Source organism: Schistocerca cancellata, chromosome 1 (genome assembly GCF_023864275.1).
Source record: "Schistocerca cancellata isolate TAMUIC-IGC-003103 chromosome 1, iqSchCanc2.1, whole genome shotgun sequence".
NCBI lineage: Eukaryota > Metazoa > Arthropoda > Insecta > Orthoptera > Acrididae > Schistocerca > Schistocerca cancellata.
In genome coordinates this window covers 647,148,680-647,166,694 of record NC_064626.1, presented here as the reverse complement: position 1 = coordinate 647,166,694, position 18,015 = coordinate 647,148,680, and the positions used below count along the sequence as shown (strand labels likewise).

Sequence of the window (18,015 nt, the reverse complement as noted above, 5' to 3'; positions counted from 1 at the left end):
ACAGCGGGCTGACCTTTCCTTACTGGTGGTTAATTGATCCCTGCCATATTGCAGTGTCTGTGTTGTTCAGAAAAGCGATGCAGAGTTCCTTCGGAGACGTATCCATGTCCGTAGGAACAGCCACGAAAACGACCGCAGCCGTTACGAAATACGTGAAATGTATTCGCAGTTGCTAGTATGGACAACCATCGGCTATATAATGGAATGACGACCAAAAAATCCGGATTTGCCGCTTATCGCGATGAGTCGCCTGACCATTAGGCTATCCGAGCACGACTCACAGCCAAACTTCCACATGTCGCCAACCATGTGTGTACAACCTGCAATCGTACATCTGTTATTTAATATTCCTGTATAGAGGAGACATTTTAGTTGAAAGACGCTTGCCGATCCATGACCGAAAGAACTAAGCATTGCATTTTCTGAATAACACAGGCACTGCAGTATGGTAATTATCCGCCGCCACCGGGCAATCGACCTCCAATTACAAAATCTCTACTGTTCGGGAATTACAGGTACTTGATGACATATGGAAGTTTGGGTCCGGTTCTGATTCTTGGTCAGATAGCCTAATGGTAAGATGACCACCCGCAATAAGTGGGAAATCCCGGTACGAGTCCAGATCAGGCAAAAATTTTCATTGTCGTCATTCTATCATGCAGCTGACGGTTGTCCATGCGAACATATTTCATTTCTTGATTGATCTTCTCCAGAAAATCGCTGTCATAGCCATTTTGGGCCGCTATATACTGAATAGTCTGGTATTCTCGTTGAAAAGCTTCCTTTTTTAGGGTATGCTTTGTAAACGGAGTAAAGTGCCCGGTAAGCCACCCTTTATTTCATGGGATGATTAGAGGATCGATGGATAGTCGTGATAGCAGTATAATCTTCCAAAAAACATCAAAATAGAAAGTAGCTCGTTCCTTAGTTACATGTAGGTCCAAATGCGGTAAGAACTTATCGACACTACTTTCCATTGAACATTGAATTACATCTTGCAGGGAGTTTAGACGATACAGAAACTAGTTACAGTTACCGTTTGAACCTCTATATACCATAAACACATCGTCTACATAGCGCAACCTCAGAGTAATGCAGTCCTTGTGGTCTAGGGATTGGTGATCATATTGAGACTCAAAGTGCGTCATGTAGATGTTGGCAAGACAATTAGACAAAGGGGAACCCACTGCAAGTCCTTTTTCTAGGATTTATGTACAATCTCCAAACTTAAAATAACTGAGTTTCAAAAGAATGTCTAGAAGCTGTAAAATATCTTCCAAATCGCCTTCTGTACGTCCACTAAATGCACTAAAATCCCCGGATACGATTTACTGAACAAATGGCTCTGAGCACTATGGGTCTTAACTTCTGAGGTCGTCAGTCCCCTATAACTTAGAACTACTTAAACCTAACTAACCTAAGAACATCACACACATCCATGCCCGAGGCAGGATTCGAAACTGCGACCGTATCGGTCGCGCGGCTCCACACTGTAGCCCCTAGAACCGCTCGGCCACTTCGGCCGGCTTTACTGAACACGTTTTGTAGGGATGTTAGAATACATGTTCCTGACATCAAGCGACGCCATGATGCCTTCACGTATATTTATCTTTGAAAACTCAGAAATTAAGTGCTCTCTATTTCGGATTGTGGCCTGAAGCGGAAGTTTAGAGTATTTATGAATATATCAAGCCAAAAGTCTTTCCGACTCATAGTCAACCCATTACATGCATTCACAACTGCGCAGACAGGATAACTATCCTCGTGGACCTTTAAGGTTGCTCTTAGGGTAGGCGCAGGTGGATCCATAGGAATGAGAGTACGTTTTTTAAAACACAGGGAGCTGTGATGGCCCTCCACAGAGAGTTTTTTAGTATCAAGATGTAACACGTCAGCCTCAGTTGCAAATAGAAACCAAACTTTACCTAGGTTTCAGCCAAAATACTTTGGCCTTCTTCAGAAGCGAGTGACACTAAACTACCGAAGAAGACCAAATTATTTAGGCTGAAACCTGGGTAAAGTTTGGTTTCTATTTGTAACTGACGTGTTACACGTTCAATCATCACAGTTGCTGACAGGGCTGCACAATGTTAAAAATTCTTGTTTGTATCACTACAGTGCATTCGCAGTTACATTAAATAATTATGTACAGGGCTATTACAAATGATTGTAGCGATTTCATAAATTCACTGAAGCTCCATTCATTGACATATGGTCACGACACACTACAGATACGTAGAAAAACTCATAAAGTTTTGTTCGGCTGAAGCCGCACTTCAGGTTTCTGCCGCCAGAGCGCTCGAGAGCGCAGTGAGACAAAATGGCGATAGGAGCCGAGAAAGTGTATGTCGTGCTTGAAATGCATTCACATCAGTCAGTCATAACAGTGCAACGACACTTCAGGACGAAGTTCAACAAAGATCCACCAACTGCTAACTCCATTCGGCGATGGTATGCGCAGTTTAAAGCTTCTGGATGCCTCTGTAAGGGGAAATCAATGGGTCGGCCTGCAGTGAGCGAGGAAACGGTTGAACGCGTGCGTGCAAGTTTCACGCTTGTATCTGGACATGCTGGAAAATTGGCTCATGCCACAACTGGAGACCGAAAGCGCCGACTTAATCTTTCAACAGGCTGGTGCTCCACCGCACTTCCATCATGACGTTCAGCATTTCTTAAACAGGAGATTGGAAAACCGATGGATCGGTCGTGGTGGAGATCATGATCAGCAATTCATGTCATGGCCTCCACGCTCTCCCGACTTAACCCCATGCGATTTCTTCCTGTGGGGTTATGTGAAAGATTCAGTGTTTAAACCTCCTTTACCAAGAAACGTGCCAGAACTGCGAGCTTTCGGAGTCATTGATGGGGACATGCTGCGCCGAGTGTGGGAGGAACTTGATTATCGGCTTGATGACTGCCGAATCACTAAAGGGGCACATATCGAACATTTGTGAATGCCTAAAAAAACTTTTTGAGTTTTTGTATGTGTATGCAAAGCATTGTGAAAATATCTCAAATAATAAAGTTATTGTAGAGTTGTGAAATCGCTTCAATCATTTGTAGTAACCTGTATATTTGGAGCAAAAACAATGTTGTGTAAGACTTCAAGCACAATCGTAAGGAGAGGTGGGCTACAGAATGGTGCAATTACTATAGTCATGGAAAGCTGGACAGCAGCAGAAATGATTAGCGAACAAGTTAACACAGTAAACAGAAGATTTACTTAACCTGTATTTCTCCAAGTGTATGAAGTCTCAATACAAATAATGCAGCAAGAAGTAGAGTCCAGGTCTCGGTGTCAACAAGGCACAGGCCCCCTCAGCTAAGCACGAACGGTGGTGACAGAGCCGCGACTGGGCGGCGTCTGCATAGTGTCACGTAACGAAGAGCCTCCAAGAGCGAGTGCGCTGCGTGGCTGGCGCCGGCCGTCCTATATTGCGTCGGCAGAGGCGCTGTTCTACCAGCGCCGCCGGTGGCGTGGTTCAGCGGGCGTACACCATTGCGTCCAACGGATCCCGCACGGCCGCTATCGGCATTTGATGGAAACTTTCAATTCAGTTGCCACATGTGATGTGGTATCCATGTGTGATACCAAAAATAGTATTTGAATACAGGGATATTTTTGCCAGAGAAGCACCTCTGAAATCAGTTAAGCTTGTTTCCAGAATGATATTTTCACTCTGCAGCGAAATGTGCTCTAATATGAAACTTCCTGGCAGATTAAAACTGTGTGCTGGGCCGAGACTCGAACTCGGGACCTTTGCCTTTCGCGGGAAAGTGCTCTACCAACTGAGCTACCCAGGCACGACTCACGCCCCCTCCTCACAGCTTTACTTCTGCCAGGACCTCGTCTCCTACCTTCCAAACTTTACAGAAACTCTCCTGCAAGCCTTGTAGAACTAGCACTCCTGAAAGGAAGGATATTGCGGAGACATGGCTTAGCCACAGCCTGGGGGATGTTTCCAGAATGATATTTTCACTCTGCAGCGGAGTGTGCGCTGATATGAAACTTCCTGGCAGATTAAAACCGTATGCTGGACCGAGACTCGAACTCAAGACCTTTGCCTTTCGCGGGCAAGTGCTCTACCAACTGAGCTACCCAAGCACGACTCACGCCTCCTCCTCACAGCTTTACTTCTGCCAGTACCTCGTCTCCTACCTAGAGCACTTGCCCGCGAAAGGCAAAGGTCCCGAGTTCGAGTCTCGGTCCAGCACACAGTTTTAATCTGCCAGGAAGTTTCAAAAAAATGGTTCAAATGGCTCTGAGCACTATGCGACTTAACCTCTGAGGTCATCAGTCGCCTAGAACTTAGAACTTAGAACATACATCCATGCCCGAGGCAGGATTCGAACCTGCGACCGGAGCGGTCGCTCGGCTCCAGACTGTAGCGCCTAGAACCGCTCGGCCACTCCGGCCGGCAGGAAGTTTCAGTTAAGCTTGTTATTTGACTTACAGGTAAATCATACTGTCACTTATAGACGTAAAAATGAATGTAGGACACTGCAGTGTACCATTAAGAACCGGTACACCAGTATTCAGGTCCTGTCCAGAATACTGCTGGCAGATGATTGCTCTGCCTTCTATATCAGACAGAGATGTGATGACAACTACTCGCGTTGCAGGCGTGGGTGCCGGCGCGGGCTCGTCGCAGGCTGACACGAAGAGCCACTACCGCGGCCACAAGATGTCCGTCTGGCTCAACCTGATCCCGCAGCTGCACCGGCCCGGCGGCTCCGACCTCAGCATGCGCCACCACCACTTCCAGGAGGAGGGCGCCCAGTTCTACGACGGTGAGTACTGCAGCCCAGGCGTCCAGCACAAGCGGCTCCCTGGCGCCTTAACTGCTGGACACGTGCGTAGCGAGAAGCTCACTACTCTAGCACTAATAGATATACGCTGCTTGATGATTTCTAGGAATGGCTAAATGCATCTGTCTGGATCTCGGCTCGGTAAAGCCCTTTGTTACAGGTTGAAAACTTTTGAAATATATGAAATAAAATCGTCGTAACTTCTGAACGGTTTGCGTTAGGACGTTCGAACTGCACGGTTAGCTGCTGGGCGTGATGGGAATTAGTATGCGCTTTATGGTTTGGTTTAGCGAAGAAGCCCATTTTCATTTGGATGGGTTCGTCCATAAGCAAAACTGGCGCATTTTGGGGACTGAGAACCAGCAATTTCCGATCGAAAAGTCTCTTCACTTTCAACAGGTTACTGCCTGGTGTACAATGTCCACTCACAGAATAAACGGTACGATATTCCTTGATGGTACGGTGATTACCGACCGATATTTGAATGTTTTGGGAGATGATTTCATCCCCATTACCCAAAGTGATCCTGTTTTCGACAGGATGTGGTTCATGCAAGACGGAGCTCAACCCCATCGAAGCAAGAGAGTGATATCCTGGAGGAGCACTTTGGGGCAGCATTCTGGCTCTGCGTTACCCAGAGGCCACTGGTATAGCCTTCGATGCGCCGCTGTATTCTCCGGATCTGAACACACCTCACTCCTTTTTGTGGGGCTATTTTAAACACATGATTTTTTTTTTTTGGTCATCAGTCTTCTGACTGGTTTGATGCACCCCGCCACGAATTCCTCTCCTGTTCAAATGGCTCTGAGCACTATGGGACTTAACATCTATGGTCATCAGTCCCCTAGAACTTAGAACTACTTAAACCTAACTAACCTAAGGACAGCACACAACACCCAGCCATCACGAGGCAGAGAAAATCCCTGACCCCGCCGGGATTCGAACCCGGGAACCCGGGCGTGGGAAGCGAGAACGCTACCGCACGACCACGAGATGCGGGCTTCCTCTCCTGTGAGAACCTCTTCATCTCAGACTAGCACTTGCAACCTACGTCCTCAATTATTTGCCGAATGTATGACAATCTCTGTCTCCCTCTACAGTTCTTGTCCTCTACAGCTCCCTCTAGTACCATGGAAGTCATTCCCTCATGTCTTAACAGATGTCCTATTGAAAGCATCTAACCAAAATTGTATCCTTTTTTATTCTGTGAAAGTATCACTGATAAGATTGTTCTAAATTATTTATTCAGCAAACCTGCATCTGACTGCGTCTGTGAACTTGTTTCTTGCACTCCTCCATTTTGCCAGAAATGCAACATGTATTTGACTCAGCAATCAAGTTTAAGAGAATAATGCCGTTTGTGCAATGGCATTAAGATGGTACTGGAAAATTAACTTTTGGCCCTGATGTTTACTTGGTTCTTTCATTGGTGGGTAACTTTAGTTTACTACTTATTTTCATATTCAATACAAGCGAAGGATGTGGATTATGAGTCAGGCTGTTAGATTTAAACACAATGTTGATCTCAATATATATATATTGTTAAAATTTTAAGTCTTACACAAAACCTACTATTTCAAACATTTTTGTAGCACGAATCACTCTTACAAAAAATTTTACAAAACGCTTACGGCGTCAAACCTTGGACATACAAATCCTAACTCTGAACATTATCTAACAAGAGCCAATTTGAAATGATTATATATCTTCTCTCATTTACATGCTAAAGTTTGGTCAGGGGCAGCGACCTACCTTAACGCTGTCACCACACGTCTGCTTCCTCCGTGCACCTAGCTGCGACTCCTCCCTTAAAGCTGTCTGCACACGTGTGCTTTCTCTGGGCACCTACCTGCGACTTCCCGGTTTTTTTACTGTGCGCGCCTGGCTCTCTTAACCATCAAAGATCCTCCTACTCAAAGATATTATACTCGTTCCACCTTGCGGTTGGCAACTACCGATTATTTTCTGGAGCTACCCTGATCAGACCTTAGCACATACCTTTCACTATCACCCAGTCTCTTCTCCTTCCACATATTCCTTTCCTCTCCGATTCTACGTAGAACCTCCTCATTCCCTACCTTATCAGTCCACCTAATTTTCAACACTCGTCTGTAACACCACGCGCTCCTTCTGTCATTCGTTATTTTACTGCCTAGGTAGCAGAATTCCTTAACTTCATCTACTTAGTGACCATTAATCCTGGTGTTAAGTTTCTCGCTGTTCTCATTTCTATTACTTCTCATTACCTTCGTCTTCCTTCGATTTATTCTCAAGCAATACTGTGTACTCATTAGACTGTTCATTCCCGTCAGCAGATCTTGTAAGTCTTCTCCACTTTCACTCAGGATAGCAATGTCATCAGCGAATCGTATCACTGATATCCTTTCACCTTGAATTTTAATTCCACTCCTGAACCTTTCTTTTATTTCCATCATTGCTTCTTCAATGTACAGATTGAACAGTAGGGACGAAAGGCTACATCCTTGTCTTACACCCTTTTTAATACGCGTCATGCAGAATTTCGTTATTCGTCTGCACCAAATCATTATCAATGATGTTAGACATACCGAACATGTCATAACATAAATCTGATTATCTGTAATGACGTTTATGTGTTGAATAAAGTATGTGCACGCAGTAGTTTGTAACTAATTTACGGTTTCTTTCGTATAGTTCAATAATTGTCACCATATATGAAAGCCACTTGGCCGCCTTGCATGTCACGTATTTTTTTGAGTCATCAATCTTAAGACAGGTTCGATGCGTGCCCAGCACGTTTTCCTTACTTCTGCCAACTTTTTCATTTCAGACTATCACTTGCACCTAACTTCCTATATTATATGTCGGATGTACTCCAATCTCTGTCTTCCCTTCAGTTTCTGCCGTCTAAGTTCCCTCTAGCACCACACCACGTAAGCAGCTGCGCGTTGTTCTTAGCGTAAGTTAGTTTAAGTTAGGTTAAGTAGTGTGTAAGTCTAGGAACTGATGACCTCAGCAGTTAGGTCCCTTAGGAATTCACACACATTTGAACATTTTGAACCATGTACGCTGTTTCCTGATATCGTAACACCTATCATATCATCCTCTTTCCTTCTTCTTGTGAGTGGTTCCTGTACATTTTTTCCTCGCCGATTCTGCGGAGTAGTCCTTCATTCCTTACGTTATCAGTTCACCTAATTTTAGACATCCTTCTGTAGCCCCATATCCCAGACGCTTCGTTATTCTTGTTTTCCGTGTTTTCCCACAGTCCATGTTTCACTACCATACAATGCTACGTCCAAAACGTTCATTCTCAAAACGTTTTTCCTCAAATTAAGTCCTTTATCTGATGTCAGTGAATTATTCTTGGCCAGGAATACCCTCTTTGCCTGTGATAAACTATTTTTTATGTCATCCTTCGTTCGTCTGTCATGTTTTAATTTGCTTCAAGTAGAATTCTTTAGCTTCATCTACTTCGTGGTCACAAATTTCGATATTAAGTTTATCGCTAATCTCATGTCTGCTACGTGTTATTAATTTCGTCTTTCTTCAGTTTACTCTCAGTCCATATTCTGCACTCAAGAGACTCCTCATTCCATTATAGAGATCCTGTATTGCTTCCCCACTTTCTATGAGGGTAACAATGACTCCACCAAATCTTATCATTGATATTATTTCACCCTGAATTTTCGTTTCAGTTCTTCTGCTGCGTTTTTGTCAGAAACTTAGATCCATGAGCTATTACACTCACTGTGCGATAGTTCAGATTTATCTCCCCTTTCTATCTTTGGGTTTGTGTGGATGATATTTTTCCGAAAGTCTCATGCTGACTCTCCAGTCTCATAGATTCTACAGACCAACTTTAATAGTCGTTTGTTGCACTACTCCCAAGATTTCAGAAATTGCAAAGCAATGTTATCTATTCCTTCTGCCTTATTCAGTTGTGAATCTTCCATGGCCGTGTTGAACTCTGACTTTAATACTGTATACCTTACGTCTCCCATATCGAGTTTCATTTCTTCTTGTGTGACGTCACCAGACACGTTCTCCCCTTCTTAAACAGCTCTTTATGTTTGCGCCCTTACTTTTAATTTCACCGTAGTTGTTTTGACTCTATATGCTGAATAGGTCCTCCCGACGACTATTTCCTTCTCGATTTCTTCACATTCTTCGTGCGACGATTTAGCTTGGCTTCTCTGGGCTTCATGTTATTTCTTTCCTAAGTGACTTGCATTGCTGTACTCCTGTCTTCCCCTGAACATTTTTCTATTTGCTTCTTTCGCCGGTCACTAAACGTTTTTCTTCTGATGCAGCACGTTTCTTCGCAGTTACCTTCATTATATCTATGTCTGTCTGACCAACTTCCGTGAATGTCCTGTTTAGAGCTGTCCATTCCTCTTCAACAGAACCGCCTACCGTGGTATTCATTATGGTAGTATCTACTGCTTTAGGCAATTTCAAGTGCCCCTCATTATTCCTCAGTAATTCAGTATCGCACTTCTTTCCACACTGATCCTTCCTCACGTTTTTCTTAAACTTCAATTCACTCCACAGTATTACTGTGATCCGAGTCTACGCTATCTGATCAAAAGTATTCAGACAACACTGTGTAAAGCGAAATTGTTCACTAGGTATCACGAGAAGCAAACCCGCCAGTATACAAGGAGGCGGGCAGCACTGTGTTGTCAGTAGAGAAGCAGTGACAGCAGACTGAGTCAGGCAGGAGAACTCAGTAACTTTGAGCGCGGACCAGTCGTTGTATGTCACTTGAGTAACAAATCCATCAGGGACAGTTACACCCTTCTAAGGCTGCTCGTCTGTTGTTGATGCGATAGTGAAGTGGAGACGCAAAGGAACAACCACAGCTAAACCGAGACCAGCCACTCACGAACCGATGGATGGGAACCGTTGATCATTGTGAAGGTCGGATGCAAAAAATAACATGAAAGCGGCGAGAGGAAACACTCCCGAGTTTCAAAGTGCTGCCAGCAGTCCAGTTAGCACGTGACCGTGCGTAGGGAGTTTGAAAGTATGGTGTATAATGGTCGAGTGGCTCCTCACAAGCCACACTTTTCTGAAGTCTGTGATAATCAAGGCTGTGAGAAGACTCAAGTGATCATCACGCTTTGGCAAATCCGATGGAAGGGTCTGAATTTGGTGAATGTTTGGAGAACGTTATCTTCCGTTATGTGTAGCGCCAACAGTCAAATACAGAAGAAATTTTGTTGTGGTGAGGTATTTTTCGTATAGATAGTGTGATCCACTTATCGTGCTTGAGAAAATGCTAAATGGGGAATGATATGAACACATTTTGCAGCATTGTGTACTACGTACAGCAGAGGAGCAGTTCTCCCCCTGTCATAAAACAGCATCTGTGAGATAATGGTTTGTGTGTAATAACATTCATGAAAAAGATTGTCATCCCCAGACTGAACACAACAGAACACCTTCGGAACGAGTTACAACGTCGACTTCGGTGTAGTCCTCAGAGACCAACAACACTGTCTTCTCTGAAAGAATTTCCTGCCATTACTCCACAGACATTCAGAATCTTCTGTTAATGGGCCCCAGAAGAATGTGAGCAGTCATAAAGGCGAAGGGGGGATACACTGGGTGTTAATGTCCATTAATAGGATTCGAGATACTTTTGATCATAAAGTGTATATCAGCTCCTGGGTACGCCTTACAATCCAATACGCAATTTCAGAATCTCTGTCTGACCATATTGCAAAACAAATGGTTGAAATGGCTCTAAGCACTATGGGACTTAACATCTGCGGTCATCAGTCCCCTAGAACTTCGAACTACTTAAACCTAACTATCCTAAGGACATCACACACATCCATGCCCAAGGCAGGATTCGAACCTGCGACCGTAGCAGCCGCATGGTTCCGGACTGAAGCGCCTAGAACCGTTCGGCCACAGCGGCCAGCTAACCATAATTCAATCCAGCTGAAATGTCCCAGTGTCTACTGATCCTTCCCAAGTATATCACCTCCTTTTCTGATTTTTGAACAGTGAATTCGATATCACTAACTGAAATTTCATCCAGATCCCAATTAGTCTTTTACCTCTATGATTCTGGTAATACCGTCTTCTGTTCTTTGCCTTACAACTACGTTCCAATCACCATTTTGTTATACCACCACTTTCCTTTAGATACTAAATTACCTGCTCAGTATTTTCATATACTTTCTCTCACTCTTCTTCTCCACTTGTAACATCGGTGAATACACCTCAACTATTGTTGTTGATTCTGATGACTACGACTTTACCACGGAATTGTTCGCAGTAACTAAAATCACTCTCTGTCCTACCTTCCTTTTCATAACGAATCCTACTCCCATTATACCGTTTTCCGTTGCTGTTGATATTACCATATATTCATATGACCCGAAATCCTTATAGACTTTCCGTTTCACTTCACTGCCTCCACTGTATTTACACTGTCGTTTAATTTCATTTCTCACATTTACTACCTTCCTCATAACTTTCAGGCTTCCGACATTCCACGCCCCAACATAGAACGTCATCCCTTTGTTGGTTACCCAATCTTTTTTTCATAATGATCTCGCCCTTGGCAGTACCCTCCCGGAGATCCGAAAGAGGGACTAACCTGTAGTTTTTTTTTTTTTCAGAGGAAAGATCATGAAGACTTTTTTCCAATAGCAGGTCACATGTCCTGTGGATGTCTCTCATGCTGTGGTTTCCACTGCCTCCTTCGTGGTAACGCCGTTGATCATTGTCGTTTCTTTCGTCCTCTATGGCCAATTTCCCATTCCAAAGGAACTTGGAACCTCTGCCCGCTCCTCTGCCCTCTTCGACAAGGCCGTTTGCAAAAAATGATGACTCCTTATACTGGAAGTCTTTGGCCCCCATTGCTGCTGACTTACCTCCAAAATTTAAGCAACGGCTGGTTTCGAACGTGAGACCTAGGACGTTTCGATTAGTAGTCAAATATGCTTCGATCAGTAGTCAAAGACGCAATCCGTTTACTTTCTTTTATTACTCAATATGTATTGACATATGCATACGAAAAGCATAATCGTGTATCGATACTCTGTTAGCGAACTTTCATTAATGAACTCTAACACTGACTCAACATTTTCACAATTTAAGAAAATCCCTTACAGGTTGTTAATTAACAAAGAATCTGAGCATTATCATTTCTTCTGTGCTGTATGTGGCAGAAGCCTCAGTTCTGAAAAAGAAAAATGGTCTTCGGCCCCTATAACAATATATTTGGCACCTGCTCCAAACTGCATGCCGTACCCTTCGATGTCTGGGATCTGTTAGCTTTTCCCTTTGCATTGTTTGTTTTAGCAATCTGACGTGTTCTTGAAGGAAGCTACTTTTTTAAGACTAAACTTGGTTTCAGGCCGGATTTTAAAAGATTTTTTTGAAATTCGCATAACTTTGCCTGAATTTTTTTTGTTTGCGATAACTCGTGATGATGTGTTGTGAGGTTCATTTTCTTCTGTTACAATGTAGTGAATTGAATGGTTTCTGGCATCTGGGCTTATGAAGTCGGCCGGCGTTACCGTAGTTCGTAACGTTCTGGTAACGTTCTAACTTTTATCGTGCAACAGCCCATATTTATTTGGGATTATCGGATACAGACCTGTGCTAACGGGTATCTGTCGAAATGCACTTCATACCCATTTGCATGTTTGCAAGATTTGCGTGCGGTTTTGATTTTGTTGATATTTTGTGTGTAAAGTGCAAAATATCACGATGCTTTCACCTGCAATGGATCTTCTATGTTTTAGTTTCATAATGTTTCATTTTGTCTCATTAGTTTCGGATACATCCCTCTCACTTTCGTCATCTCCTTTGCAGATGTCTTTATTGTAAGGTAACAGTGTTTTATTGATAAGTATTTCAGTTGGTAGAGATTGTTCCCTATGTATTGCACGTTGATATAGGTGTTCTACTCATGGGGGTAATCCTAGACCACGGCTGCGATCCCGTGTAGTCAGGCCGTACTAAATGTAGAAGGCTGTAATAAGTGTGTGTACAGTGCAGTGTTTGTGTTGCATCTGCAAGTCCTTTATCCGCCTCAGTGGATACTGGGATATTATAGCTACTTTAGCCCGTTCTGTAGGTCTACGTTGGACTTATGATGTTGGGCTTTCGCTTGGTCTGAGTTTATGTCTGCTTACTTCGGGTTTCGTGTATTTCATAGAACCTAGAGGTCGATCATGACACATTTTAATACAATGTACTGTGTCATATTCTGGATACGTTCCTGTAGTTCCAACTTTCTATCACAGTTATATAAACGGATTTTGTAAAATTTTATGCAGAATATTTCCCCAGCATTGGGACACATATCTTGCATGCTGTTGAGGGTTATTAATAGAGTTCGTTTATAAAATAAAAATTTACTAAAAATATAACATTATATCAACGTACGATAGTTATCAGTATATTAAGCGATGCACAGTGTACTTGTAAATAAATGTATGAGAAACTTTGACAGGCACGCTGATAAAAGTTATACAGAACATTATTAGTGTTGTATGTGGTACACAAACAGACGTCAGACAATAATATGAATATTCCAATGGACGGAATGAGCTTTGTGGCAGCTTTCGCTAATTGCGTAAGTGACCTCTGTTACTGTGAACGAAACAGGAATGACTCAGGAGCGACGCAGCTGCCGTTGCAACGGAAGAAGGAAGGACGTGTAAGGTGTGAGGGAAAAAATTAAGGTTGCAATGTCGCCATCTTTATCCATCAAAAACATCAAAAACGCGTCTACAATCTCCACGATACTGCACATTCAAGCCAATATAACGTATTCCCTCTCTAATAGGCAATAATAATGAATTAAATGTTTTGGAAATTAGTGGTAAGTTGCTATGGGACCAAACTGCTGAGGTCATCAGTCCCTAGGCTTAGACACTACTTCATCTAACTTACGCTAAGGACAATGCACACACCCATGCCCGAGGGAGGATTCGAACCTCCGAAGGCGGCAGCCGCGCGAAACGTGGTAAGGAGCCTCAGACCGCGCGGCTACCTCGCGCGGCTATGAGTTAAACAATAATAATTATTGTTACCAATAGCTTGTAACACTAAAATATGCAAAACGGGTATTATTGACACTATCTTTTAAATTTCAGATTCAAAGTAATGTTATTAGACTAACCAGGAATTCACCCACAAATGGAGATGATGTTAAGCCATTGTACGAGCGAATTCAAGTGGCCCACTAGTGACGGTGCCGGTAAAACGTTCTTCATTTCGTTTGCTAAAACTGAACAAAATTGGACACGGGAGGTTGGTAAGGGTCGAACCCGATCCAAAGTCTGAGCAATCTCGTGCACTATCATCTACCTTAAGAGAATAACTGACACTAATTGTATCTGGAGGACAGTTTGAATTTACGGCGCAACGGCTTGATTGGCTAACTCCAGTGCTAATTAACTCGGGAACGGCGCAACGCATCGTATTTTTGTCTTAACACTTACTTCGAAGTACAGCGTATCCTCCAATACCCTTACAAGTTTTTCAGACTGTTTCTGACCACCCTGTATGTGGTTGTATGTCATTGTAGCCTTGGTGTAATGTGTCTCTGACGTTCCGGTATTGTCCGCAGAAAAAGACTGTGCGATCTGGGGAACCTTCTGAGCAAGACACTCTTCTCTCTAAACTTCTCTGTCTTACTCATGTAGACGCCTTGTTAGTAACTACGATTAGCGTATGTGCCCATGCACAGGCTACAAAACTTAGTACTCCTTAGGGCACCCACGAGAGACGCCTAGGAGACGTTTGATGACAGCCTGGAGGGGACTCCCGTCGGATGGCGCCCCCTCGGACCCCAGCAGCATCACGACAAGGAGCGGCCCGTAGACCAGCAGCTAGCAGAGGCTGTGGCTAGCTGTAGACGAAGCTTGGTGACCTGCATCGGGTCGTTGGCTGGTGCGGAGTAGCTCTCATCGTAGGCAGTAGTCGAAAACAGACACCGCCTGAACCAGAATGCGAATATTTATGACAAATGTTGCCCTGCTTCTTACGACCGGGTAACGCAACAGATCACACAGGGGCCGAGGAGGCCCAGCACAAGGGGCGGCGTTATGCAGCTCCGCTCGCCACTGCACCGGCTGGCGTCCAAATGTCTCTGAGCACTATGGGACTTAACATCAGAGGTCATCAGTCCCGTAGAACTTAGAACTACTTAACCTCACTAACCTAAGGACATCACACACATCCATGCCCGAGCCAGGATTCGAACCTGCGACCGTAGCGGTAGCGCAGTTCCAGACTGTAGCATCTAGAACCGCTCGGCCACTGCGGCCGGCCCGGCTGATGCGTCTCGCTGCTCCAGCCCTGGCAGCGAAAATCCACTTATAGCCACAGCCCGCCGCGTCACAGATCGTGAGGTTTGCTAGGGAAGGTACTAGTGCAGCACGCACCAGGGGCGCTCAATAAGTAAAGTAACACATTTTTTTCAATGCCAATTTCAGCCGCCAAAATGCGGTTTTTGTGTGGGATATCGAGGAATATTCCCGCTTCACGGCCCACAAGTTCCGGTAGGTAGCAGTGCTATATGTAGCCTTCAAAATGGAGGTGCTTCCTAAACAGAGAGTTATCATTAAGTTTCTTGTGGCGGAACACCAGAACGTCGCAGATCTTCATAGGCCCACGCAGAATGTCGACGGCGACCTGGCAGTGAACGAAAGAACGGTCAGTCGTTGGGTGAGGCGTCAGTCAGCATCGCAACAAGGTTCACCTGCGTGCCGGCCGATCGCACACAGTTCCGACACCTGCAACGTTGGAACGTGCAGACACTCTCATTCCAGGTGATCTACGGATCTCGATCAAACACCTCGCTGCTCAAACTGACGTCTCTGTTAGTAGTGCTTGCACACTCGTCCACATTTGAGGTACTCAGAAGTGCTAGCCAATCTCAGAAAATTGAAGAAACGACTTCAGCTTGTTCCTCGACACAACAAATTAAGATGAACTTCTCCTTCTCCATAACAACGCAAGGCCTCACATAAGTATACACACTCGACAGGAGCTCACAAAAATGCATTGGACTGTTCGTCATCATCCGCCCTACAGCCTGGATGTCATACACTTCGACTTCCATCTGTTTGGCCGAATGAAGGATGCACTCCGCCAGCAGCTGTACGTGAATGATGGGGAGCTTACTGACGCAGCAAGACGTTGGATCGGATGTCGACCAGTAACGTGGTACCATGCGGGCATATAGGACGCCGCACTGAAGCAAGATTATATTAAAAAATATGATTTTGTGTCCAAAAGAATGGGGAAAAATATAGTGCATTGGAGTCCTGAATAAAGATGATGGGTCAGCGAAGCATGGAATTCAACTTTTACACAACGATACGAGCTCAGCACAGTAGTCTGTGGGGTGATAGGACTGGACCAAGTGACACATCAGGCAATCGCCATCGGCAGTTGCACTGAACATTTATTTGGCACATTTAAACAAGACAAATAACAAATAAAACCATCAACACATTTTTAAATTTACCATTTAGGTGAGAACAAGTTACTTCAAAATTTAAACATTCATAAACCACGCCACGTATGGCCTATTATGCAGTTCGTGAAATGAGTTAAAATTATTTACTCAAAAACTTAAAGAACAATTTACTAAAATTTAACGAGGATATGTAGTCTTTCGTTACTGCAGTGATTGGTATTAACAAAGTAATTCAGAGTACAGGCAACAACAAATCAGCTACAACAGACTGACATCTGCCTTGGGTAACTAGTAACACAATAATTCATTTCAGCAAATCATCTGTAGAATTAATCAACCTATTAATGAACATCAGCTAAGCAGTACAAATCTATTATCTTATATGCGTAAGACCAATTGTAGCCACAATTAATCTTCTGATTAAATCAGAATTAATTACCATATCGACATAGTGTCATTGAAGGAATTCTTGTACTTTCGTTAATAGAATCAATTTCAAACTATTTAAACACACAATGACAACTGGCCTCTCAGTAACTTGTAAGAATTTATGAAGCTACTCATTTAGAATTAGACACGTGTCTCTCAGACACACTATCACTACAGATAGGCTGGCTCTGAGCACTATGGGACTCAACTGCTGTGGTCATAAGTCCCCTAGAACTTAGAACTACTTAAACCTAACTAACCTAAGGACATCACACACATCCATGCCCAAGGCAGGATTCGAACCTGCGACCGTAGCGGTCGTGCGGTTCCAGACTGTAGCGCCTTTAACCGCTCGGCCACTCTGGCCGGCACTACAGATAGAAACGTAACACTAATGTTATTGCAATTCGCAGCAAAACATATCCAGGGAAAATTTTATCCATGTATATCTATAGCAATTGGCCAGATTAACTCCGTCGTGTGATATAAATACAATAACCAGACTAGAAACAGCCAAACTGTTTTACAATGGCGGTTAACACTGACAGTAGCAACCTACAAACCGAATGTATCAGCACTCCAGGCACTAGCAAATGTTAATCATCACATCACATACAGCTCTCAGTAGAACCATCCGTACTAAGCAAGTTGAAATTAACACATTCGAGGACAGATTCAGTGGGAGTAGCAACGGCCGGCCAAGAAAATGAAGTCAATAGCACTGAACCCAGCAGTCGATTCCGGTCACAATTTACAGCACATGCAAGGCCCTCACCATCTTGCTCATTCGACGAAGCCAGCCGCCGCAGATCCCGGTGGCAGGAGACATGCAGGAAGCGAAAAACACCAACGGCTTCCCAGTAACGCGACTGCTTCCACGCTGGCGATATTTGCTACGGTGCCCTCACTCGGGTAAACAGCCCTCCTTAGATGTGCTCTTCCTGCTGCCTCGCATGGCACCTGTACTGTCCGCCAGACTTCCCAAACGACGTTACTGCTAGGCGTCCCAAAGCAAAATCCCCGCTACTTGCTAGAGCTTACTCCTCGCTCCCCGATCAGCCCGGTACGTGGCGCCACCGCGCGCTCTGCGCACACCATCGGAAAGATGACCCATTCCGGCGGCGGGAATATCGCTGATCGAGCCACACGGCTCAAAGACAACCTGCTTTCAGAAAAGAATGTGTTGCATTATTTATTGAATGCTCCTCGTAATTTGTCCCTGTTTTATTGATAGAGCTCTAAATAGCCGTAAGTACCTACAGTTTCTAACAGATATACTGCTGCAGTTACTGGAAGACATTCCACTGGAGGTAATACACTCCATGTGGTGTCAACAT

At 44.1% G+C, this 18,015-nt stretch overlaps 1 protein-coding gene across 1 annotated transcript in view; it reads left to right on the top strand.

Moving 5' to 3' along the window:
- The window catches only part of LOC126091812 (neuroligin-1-like), an 803,327-nt gene that overhangs the window by 671,591 nt on the left and 113,721 nt on the right, over positions 1-18,015 (top strand). The window contains exons 8-9 of the mRNA XM_049907115.1: positions 1,812-1,819; positions 4,653-4,791. Coding sequence (XP_049763072.1) covers positions 1,812-1,819; positions 4,653-4,791 — 147 coding nt within the window. The remainder of the gene's footprint in view (positions 1-1,811; positions 1,820-4,652; positions 4,792-18,015) is intronic.